This window comes from Hippocampus comes, unplaced genomic scaffold (assembly GCF_001891065.2).
Source record: "Hippocampus comes isolate QL1 unplaced genomic scaffold, H_comes_QL1_v1.1 scaffold194, whole genome shotgun sequence".
NCBI lineage: Eukaryota > Metazoa > Chordata > Actinopteri > Syngnathiformes > Syngnathidae > Hippocampus > Hippocampus comes.
This window is the reverse complement of record NW_017805828.1, coordinates 952,413-962,833: the sequence shown is the minus strand read 5'-3', so window position 1 is coordinate 962,833 and position 10,421 is coordinate 952,413. Positions and strand designations below refer to the sequence as shown.

Sequence of the window (10,421 nt, the reverse complement as noted above, 5' to 3'; positions counted from 1 at the left end):
GCCCGTGCCCCCGCCTCCTCCTCTGCCTCGCTTTGCTCTTCCTGGTTTATCTTCTTCCTCTTGTGTCTCGGACCAAAGGGATAGCTGCTAAACGTGTTCTCGGGCCGCTACGCAGCAGAGGGTCTTTGTTACCTCCGCCAAGGACGTTATGTTATTTTCAGTGCAAGGTCTAAACATCATCCGGAAGTCCTCTAGCCTCATGTTAACGTGCAACAAAATACGCTGTACACAGGCTAACAAAACTAGCATCACTGCCGTTTGAGTCCCTGATGTCGAGGATTATTGAACACAAACAGTGCAGGAACACATCTAGACAGACAATAAAACACTCGCATGCATATGTTCTTTATCCTCTGTGAAGAAAAACGTCTTAATATTACTGTGGTTTACTGAGCATGCATTTGACATACTGCCCCCCGGTGGTTACAGCGACTACACCAGACGGAGCCGCGCAATGAATGCATGACGCGATGATGAACAAACGGTTTAATTATTTCCATTTTATTTAATTATGTTATTAGTGAGGAACGAACAAGTTATTTTTTTTGCCAGTTTTGGCTGTACTTTGTTTGCCTTGAAAAACCAACTATTACACTTTAAAGAGTTTTGTAAAACTGTGAAATGTTTTAGCTGTACTGCAATTCAGTATCATTTCTTTCGTGCGTTAAAGGACCAAAGAAGAAGTTATTTTAGTCATTAGGATTTTTAAATGAATCGGTCGATTAAACAGTTATCGGAATTTTATTCTGCTTCCAAAAAAATCCCTATTGGTCGGGAACTAGTTAATACTGCTTGTTCTTATGAAGTACAATATTGTCGAGTGCTATTCTATTAATTTAAAAAAAAAAAAAAAAGAAAAAGTGACAAATTGTTTTCTAGAATGAACTGATGGCATTTCCACTGGGAAAAAAATTTGAGCTTTCACTATTTTTGAGATATAAGTCTACTCACAGAGAAAATTGCGCTTGTGAGTCAAGGCATCACTTAGCATTCTTTTCAACTGCAGTACCATCGCGAAATTAAAGGCACTGCCTGCCTGGAAAAAAAAAAAAAATTGTGTCCCTGTTGTGGGGGTGGCGGGGGGGTCACAAACTGTCACAGCGGTGGAGCGCTGCTTGGTGTTTTTGAACCTTGGAAAGGATATCAGCTCAGGAAATACGTTGGGCTTGCGGGCATCAACACCTGCTACACGCACACACACACACACACACACACACACACACACACACACACACACACCCCACACACACACCACACACAAACCACACGTGTCACTTAAAAAAAAAAAATTAAAAAAAAATGTGCCGAAAGTGTTTGACAGCACAAACAAAGTCCAGCTGCTGACTGTCTTGTGATCGCAAGCGAATGTGCTTCGATTCTTTTGAATGCAAAAACTGCACCAGTAGTATGTTATGTCGTAGTAGTCATAGTAGAAGTAGTAGTAGTAGTAGTAGTAGTGCTGCGTCACAAACTGTTATCTCGCCCCGCCAGGCATGGAAGAAGCGCTGGTTCATTCTGCGCAGCGGGCGTATGAGCGGTGACCCCGACGTGCTGGAGTACTACAAGAACGACCACTCCAAGAAGCCCATCCGGGTCATCGACCTGCACTGCTGCGAGCAGGTGGACGCCGGCCTGACCTTCAAGCGGAAGGATTTCCAGGACAGCTTCGTGTTCGACATCAAGACCTCGGACCGCACTTTCTACTTGGTGGCCGAAACCGAGGAGGAGATGAACAAGTGGGTGCGCGCCATCTGCCAGCTGTGCGGCTTCAACCAGTCGGACGACAACAACCACGGTAAGGTGCTTTTTGCATCTCCTCCGGCTGCCTCTTTTGTCCGCCTATGACAGGTTTTTTTTTAAATTTTTTATGCACGTTACACATTACACAAATAAGCACTTCATTCAAGTTGTTGTTGTTTTTTTATTTTATTACTTATAGTAGTCCTAATACAACAGCAGGCGTGTGAATGATCACCGTCAGGTGATTTAGAATTGTCTTCATTATTTATGACAGTATTTTATTCATTATAAAATAATCTGTGCACAAAAGAAAACATTGTTTTTAGTTCGAGATTACCTGCTATTCATTTTATGTCAGAACGTTTTATATGTGTTATTTTGTCATGATTATTATTTAATTATCATTCATGTTCTCCCGCGGTTACTTGATGTTATTTTTGTCATTGCGACATTGAAACATACCCCGCCCCCCACCCTAAAAAAAAAAAAAGACATTTTGCTTGAAGTTGCCTTGCAAGTTCCAGTCGATGAAATGGTGTTTCAAGTTAATACTGAGGGTTCTGTGACATTTTCATACGACTGTTACTTTGCATATTAATACGCACGCACTGCCAAGTCGGGAAAACGGGGATCCGAGTCCGCTCGAAGCCACGTTACAATGACTCCAAACTCCCCATCCCTGCTAACTAGCTTTCAGGCTAACGTTGGCATCTGGCACCTTGTTGACGTTAAAGTTTTACCCCGCTGAGCTGATTGTATGTAAACATGAAATATGCGCAGGTGCAAGCTATACACTGTTTATAATGTGAACGTGTTGACATGACGAGGACATTCCTTCAGCATGTTGACGCTCAGCGCACGGCGCTAACCGTTAGCCGCATTTGGCAGGTCACCTCATCTTATTTTGGCCCTTCTAAATATTTCCTTCCTTTCTGTTCTGAGCGTTTCCTATAAAAATAGAACACTAAAAAGCAGCTGTGACCCAATTACATTTTTCAAGCTCTCATGCTAATGTGTGACTCAAATATGTAGTAACCCCCTTCCCCCCCATGAATGCTAGCTTGTTCAAGTCTCTGAGAAACGCACGCTGCAAAAACCGGCCTTAAAATAGCAAGGGAAAAAGTTATTAAATCAGCACTGTATTACGTAATGACGCACAATGATCTCCCAGTCGAACGTGAAAATTCGATTTGTTTAAAACAAGTCAACATAGAGAGCCTAAAAAAGGCAGATTTTGTCTTGATTTAAGAAGGAAAAATCTGAACATTCCGTCTTGTTTGTGCCTCGGGGTTATTTTTACACGGGGCCTCTTGATCAATGTTAGATAATGATGTCGTTTTGATATTGATGTTCAGATTTCTCGATATGATGAGTGGAAAACCACGAGAACGCATTTCTGAGCGAAACATCACGTAGCATTTGAATTGCTGAAACTAGCAAGGTTGTGTTGTCTTGTAAACACCATCAACGGAAACTCATTTCTTACGAGGCTATTTCTCGATATGATGAGTGGAAAACCACGAGAACGCATTTCTGAGTAAAACATCACGAATTGCTCAAACTAGCAAGGTTGTGTTGTCTTGTAAACACCATCAACGGAAACTCATTTCTTATGTTTGAATGAGTCAACTTTTTATTTTTTTTGGGACGCTTACTTCAGAATTTGACTTTTAAAAGGCAAACATTCAGCCTGTCTCTAAATTCAGCTATTTGCTTCATAACTCCATTTGAAAAGATTTATTTTGGTCTTTTCTGTCACGCTCTTAAGTTGCCAAGAGATGACATCAAAGCCCTTGCTAATGGGAAAGTAGTAATTACTGTCATGGAAGTCGACCGATGGGATCAATCTGAGCTGAGAGAATAAAATCTTTGCATGTTGGGCAGGCGCTTAGTTTAGCCTGGGTTGTTACGGAGAGTCTTTGCCACACTTCCGCTGCATTTGTTTTTTGTTTTTTTTTTGTCCAAATCAAATCCTCTTTAAGCTATTTGTTTATAATGGTGATGTTGTGAGAAGCCTTTTGGCCTCATAGGTGGTGGTTTATTTCCAGGTTTAAACAATCCTAAACCGTTTTAGGGGAGTGTTAATTGTCATTTTTGCTGTTCACAATAACACTGTGGGTTTGTTTTATCTCCTATACGACCATTAACCTTTCAAACCGAAGTTAAGTAAATTAGGGAAGAGAGTTTTGTCAGAATCTTTTTTTTTGCAGCTGCAGACAGGGGAAGTCCCTCGAAGATGGACAACACACTGTAGCACAGAAACCCCCCAAAAAGTCAAGCCCATTAACAACTCCTCTCCAAGAGAAGCAGATATCACTCCGCTAACATGTTTTCTTGTTGTTGTTGTGCCCAAGTAAAAACGCAGGATGTCTGTCATGATGTGACGCTGCCATGATGTCACGTTTGCAGATGATGAGGAAGGGTTATTTCGGGAGGTTCACTTGCAGCCGCGGCGGTTTTCACGGTTAGCCATTAGCCACGCTAACCGGTACTCCTCATGTGGGATTGCGAGGGAGTGATGACTCAGTGGCGGCAGGACAGCAAGTCAGTGTTACGTAACTGGCTTTCTTCCTTAAATGCCGACTTACTGGCACACACACACCGACAATCATGATGATGTTTCATTTCTTTCGACATAAATTTACATGGAAGTGCTGACGCGGGCAAGTTCACCGCGGTGATGGTCTATATAAAGAACTCTCAAATTGATTTTTTTTTTTTCCAAGGTACCACCTCTTAAACTTCACAATTTTATGATTGTCTACTATTGTTTCATGGGGGAAAAGTTGCAATGTTATCAGAATATTTTTTCCCACCCCTCAAGAAAATAGATTTGCAATCCGCACAACATCAAGGTGTAACATGACAAGAGTGACGCTGTACTTTTACAATATTTAGATGAAGTGTAGCAGAAAAGACAACTTTATTCTCATCAATGATGTCACGATCAGAGCCAGTCAGTCAGAGCTTTTCATTGGCCGGAAACTAAGCTAGGGAAAAATAATGGTTTTATTCCATATGTCTTGTTGGCTACAGATTCCCATATGCGTTGTCGATATGCATTTTTTCAATACAAAATTAAAATTATTTTAGATCACAACAGTTGGAGAGCCATTAAAATGTTTTTATTGACACCATTGAGGAAATTTTTGTTTGTGTGTTAGTGTGAAATATTACACAATAGCTCCTTCCAAGAAGTGCTGTGGTTTGTGGTTGAATAAGCAATGACTTCATGACAAAAATCGGTCACAAACAAGTTGTGCGGCGCTACAGTATGAAGTGCATGGTCAGATTCAAATCGAGATTGTTTGGCCTTGCCCTGGAGGTCTGTGTTCCACTTGGTGACATCTTTCATCAATCCATTATTGATCAGCGGTTGCACTGCAGCCATTCGTTATCTTGAATCTTATTTGGAGACATATTGGACAGTTCTATGCTTCCAACTGTGCGTGAAGAGTTTGGAGAAGTTCGCGGCACACAAAGACAAGATATGAAGACTTGGATGAGTTTGGTGGAGAAGAATCATCCAAATCTTTGGAATGAAATGGCATATGGAGATATTCATTGTGAACGCTTTGTCGAAACTTGAACCAGAAGACTGAAAACTCCAAATTTTCTTTACATTTGTCCATACACAGTAGTGTAAAACACGTTTGCGCGACAGAGTTCAGCAAAAGTAACAATCAGTTACACGATTGAATGATTTGGTGTGGCATTCCCCAGGGAAGTATTCTCAGTACACAATACTTTTCGAAACTGGAAATTCCACCGTATCCCAATACTTTTGTTCATGAACAGTCATGTAAAACGCAAACCCGATTTTGCACCACGGCGGCTGTATAAAATAGCAATCAATCGGACACTTGGGATCTTGACGTTCCTCCGGGAAATGTTCTCGAGCCACCATGGTTTTCGACAACTGGGAATTCCCGTGTATCCCAATACATATGTCCATCTAAGTAGAAGTAAGTCACGGTTTTTGCATGCCTCCCCCCACCCCAAGTACCATATGTTGGCATTGATTTTTGTGCCACTGGGAGGTCTGATGTGTGTCGCAAAAGAGAATAAATGGACATGACGGCCTCTGCTCGACTTTGAAGTGTCACAGCAGATGCTGCAGCATCCTCGGTGAAACGATGAGGCCAGTTCCTTCTGAACAGCACCGAATGCGATCTCTAATGCGTGTCGTCCTCTTCATGTGCGCTGCTGTTATTAGAATGTGATTGGCTGACAGCTGGCCAGAGTGTTTCCATGCCCCGGGAAACCACCTCCCGCCCAGGCCCGCTCACTCATCTAATGAATGGCGCATCGTCTCGTCAATCACTGTCTTTGTTCTGTGCTCCCTCGCTCGTCTGAACAAATGGCCAAGGGATTTTTTTTTTCCATTTTATTTTATTTTTTAACAGGACAGCTTGTTCCTTGGTTTCATACCAACTCCTCTTGATTTAATCTGATGCAGGACTACGTTGACAAAATATTTTCTACTGAAACTACCCCTCGCCCCCATGCCCCACAAACACCTTCCCGAGGTTATTATAGTTCACGTAAACTAACAAAATAAATGAAAGGAAAATTCAAGACACATTTTAGTGAAACAAAATAAAATAAAAATGAAAATGCTTTTAACCCTTTCATGCTTTTGGGTTTCCTTTTCAATGTATTTATTTTGATATCGCTGTACGTCGAGCCAAAAGGAGGAAAGTAAAAAAAAAAAAAAAAATTCAGAATTGTCTTCTACTTAGAGGCCTTTTTCTTTTGAAATCTTGAACTCAACAAATACTCGAGTATATATATTTTTAAAAAATAACTAAGACTAAATCTAATAAAACCAAACTAAGCATTCCCCCCCCAAAATAAATAAAAACAAACCTGCCGTAAAAACGAATTAAAACTAACTGATGGGAAAAACAAAAAGAAAAACAATCTAAATGAAATAAATCAAAGTCAAATTAAAAATCTCAAACTTTGACAAGCTTGCTCTTGACCAACCGGCTTGTCTTAGCCCCAAATAGGTTGCACCCATTGCGCACGTCTGAATTTTGGCCTCAATATTCATGCGAGATGAAAACAGGCCCCATCACACAAGTAGAGCGAAGGGGAAATAAATAATCCTGGATCCCGCACATTTCCTTGACCCCGATACAAAGTATCATGGGAATAGCTAGCTTAAGTCGCGTATTTCTGCTAATAAAACACATGCCAATGAGAACAAATCCTAATTTGGTCTTCACTTGGCAGCCTCAGCCAGGGTCAAAAATAGCCGCAATTTATCAGCTCCGACTTGTGTACAAACCGTGAAGCTCTTCCCATTGAGGCGCGTTGTGAAGTTATGGCAGAAAGTTGGACACGGAAACCCGCAGCCCGAAGCTCCTGCACCTGTTCAAAAGTGAAGCCGCTGCCGTCGTTTAGTCGTCTCTTTCTGTTTTGTCGCCGTGCACGTCTGCTTGAGTTAAAAAGTGACTTGGGTTTCATTACCCATGAACCTTAAAATCTCCCAGTGTTATTTCTTATTTTTATTTTTTTTTGCAACGTAAACTCTCTTTCAACTGTAAACTCCACCCTTAAGCCATCTGGAATAGGCTCCAAATTCACTCGATGCGCTCATGGGGACAAGTGTTGTGCAAAATGGATTAACATTTTTTTTTTTTTTTTTTAATCTCTATTTAGTTCCTGTCTTGTGCTACACGGGCTCAACTTGCCCGCATTATTTGCTGCCTCCGTGGAATCTCTTACATCAACTGTAAGATTGGCTTCTCTTTTAAGCGGTGACGTTTTTCCCGCTAATCAGCAGATGTGCAAAAACGGTTCAAGTCGCAACCTTCCAGTTCAAGCAAGTTACCGTGGCAACAATCAAGCAAGTCAAAGTTGAGTCCCCAACTGACTTTCGAGCAAGTTTTGAGTCATAAGATCTTTCTCAGTCACACCATGTGCAGTATTTCTACTTTTAGCCGCTTTGCCGTCATCATTTCTTTATTCTCACCAAAAACAGTTCCTGCATTGTTCTTTGAGTGAACTCCCTCGTATTTGTGACGCTTTTGTGGATTTTTATTTTTATATAACCTGGCCTCTTTTATTCACTGAAAAGCTCACCTAATTGCTGTTTGGGCACTGTGTACAGGGAAGTTTGGGGGGGTTTTGTTATTAATCTATTCCAAAAAATTGGACTAAAACCGAACAAACAAATACTGATACAATATTAGAAATAATACCCTTGGTTTGGCAACTGCCGATACACCTATTCGTTAATTTTTTTTTTCAATGCTCGATATTTTTTAATTGAATAAAATAATTTCACACCCAGATTTTTTATCAAAAAAATTGGGAAGTCAAAAAAACAAACCTTTTTTTCCCCGTTCACTATTCAAATCGTGACGTTCACGTCAAGTTGAGATATCGACTCTCTCTCACTTTTCCTTTTGTTGCAACGGTCAAATGCTCATCATATGCTGCCCTTCCGCGTATTAGCTCGGTTTGAGCATGTTTCCCAAACACGAGCTGATGTGCCCCCCCCCTTCCATCTTTCTGAATGAGGCCCTCACTGGAGAAAGTCTGGGCATCCCTTTCCTATGGCAACGCATTATTTGACCTTGTATGTCGCGTGAGTTTCTCTTGCTTTGGCTTCCATCCCTTCGATTGAGTGACGTCAGTGACGCGTCCGGTTGCGGCACCCGCCACCCCTTCCCCCACCACCTCCAGTAACCACACACGGATGTGTTGTTTCTGTTTGTGCTACACTGGCACATCCATGCGTCGCCTACATTAGCTTTGGCGTTGCGTCAGCAGGTGTAAGCTTTGCTCCATTGCCATTTGGCAAGTGTGCGTGTGTGTGCGTGTGTGTGTGTGTGTGTGTGTGTGTGTGTGTGTGTGTGTGTGTGTGTGTGTGAACCCTGGCATCCCTGCAATTGGTCGCCACTCGGCCACTGCGGTTAATCTGCGACACTGACAGTGCCCTCCCCCCTTTTTTTTTTTTTTTTTTTATCAAGAGCAATCTCCTGTGAACACATTAAGGAAATTGCTTGCCCGCGTCGTTCTTTCTATCTTTTTGTTTCAAATGCAAAAGCGGGCATTTGCAAGGCTTATTGATCGGTATCTTTTTCCAATTTGTATGTAGATTTTGTCGTGTCCGTGTAGAGACAGTAAATGATGCAAAATAGTATTCTGTGTTTGTGTATATGCAGTTAGTATTGGAGGCTTTTTTTTAAATAGCATATCAAAATGTTATTCAAAATGTCTTAACGACTTGGAGTGGTTGTTTGAAAAAATATTGTGTGATGTTATAAACCCATGATGGCCACTCTTGAATATGATTGAAGTGGTCTCCACAAATCGAATCCATGAAGAATACGTTCTTAAAATGGGAAAACAGTAGAGAATGAAATAAAAATGTGCTAAAAAAGATATTTAAATGGACAAAATACTCCGGTTTCCTCTCACATTCCAAAAACATGCATGGCGGGCTGATTGAACACTCCAAATTGTCACTAGGTGTGAGTGTGAGCGTGGATGGTTATTGGTCTCTGTGTGCCCTGAGATTGACTGCCAACCGGTTCAGGGTGTCCCCCGCCTACTGCCCGAAGACAGTTGGGATAGGTTCCAGCACACCTGCGACCCTCATGAGGATAAAATGGTTCCGAAAATGGATGGATGGATGTTAGGCCACTTTTTTTAAGGCTTTATGCGCTGTGCCTTGCTCAAACTTGCCAACGTGAAAAAAATACCCCGTTTGATTAATTAACTGATTAGGTCATGTGTGTGCGTGAGCGTGCGTGTGCATGTGTGTGTGCGTGTGTAATTATCTCTCTTTGACCGTCATCATCTCAAGCGTGATTGCAATTTGTGCAACATTGAGAAAATTCAAAGCCTCCCGCTTGGAGCTCTTTCATTCACGTCACCCAAGCTGACTCCCCCGCCCCCCACCCCCCTTCTTCCTCTTCCACTTCTATTTGTACATCTCCTTTCAAATGATATTATTTCACATCTTCCTCCAGTTCTGGCCCGACTGGAAGGAAATGAGCGGCACTCCGACAAAGACGTCGCTTATCCTCTGTGAACCAGCTGCGTTCTAATTTTGGCCTCCCGAGATGCAGCATCGGCCTTCGATTAGATTACGTCCAAAGAGCAGATGAGACAGTAGCTGATGCTTTATGGAGTCTAATTGGGGAAATAGCTGATGAACTTGAGAACTCTGTGACCCGGAATGCCGGCCATGTGTTGTTTTCCCCCAATCCAAGTCTCTCTCTGTTTTTTTTTTTTTTTTGAAATACAGTTCGGAAATGACATTTGCATGATTTCATGTGACACTTCAGGTCCTCACTTGTGCTGTTAACGCCCTCATGGGTCATAAGATTAGGTACAACACAACCAGTTCATTTATTATCGTGGCCTGACAAATATTTTGATGCTTAATTGTGAATATTAATTGAACGCGGCTCCGTGCGTTGAATGGAGGGAAACGTGCGCCATCTGGTGGACATGATGTGTAAACATTGAAAGCCACTTTCCCCGATGTAAAACTTAAAATAAGGTGTTGTGCTGTTCGATATGAAGCATTAAAACAGACTTTTTGTCATAAGAACCATTTTGCACAGTACCGGTTTGGGGCGTGTGGGCATTGGGTGGGTGGGGGCATGGGGGGGGGGGCTTGCCCATCTTCTACTTGTGGCTTTTTGTGTTAACTGGGG

The 10,421-nt window shown here is 41.9% G+C and overlaps 1 protein-coding gene across 2 annotated transcripts in view; it reads left to right on the top strand.

The window, feature by feature from the left end:
- Nucleotides 1-10,421, top strand: part of gab2 (GRB2-associated binding protein 2) — a 38,173-nt gene that overhangs the window by 19,142 nt on the left and 8,610 nt on the right. For both annotated transcript variants that reach the window (XM_019887331.1, XM_019887332.1), the window contains exon 2: nucleotides 1,492-1,795. In XM_019887331.1, the coding sequence (XP_019742890.1) occupies nucleotides 1,492-1,795 (304 nt within the window). The remainder of the gene's footprint in view (nucleotides 1-1,491; nucleotides 1,796-10,421) is intronic.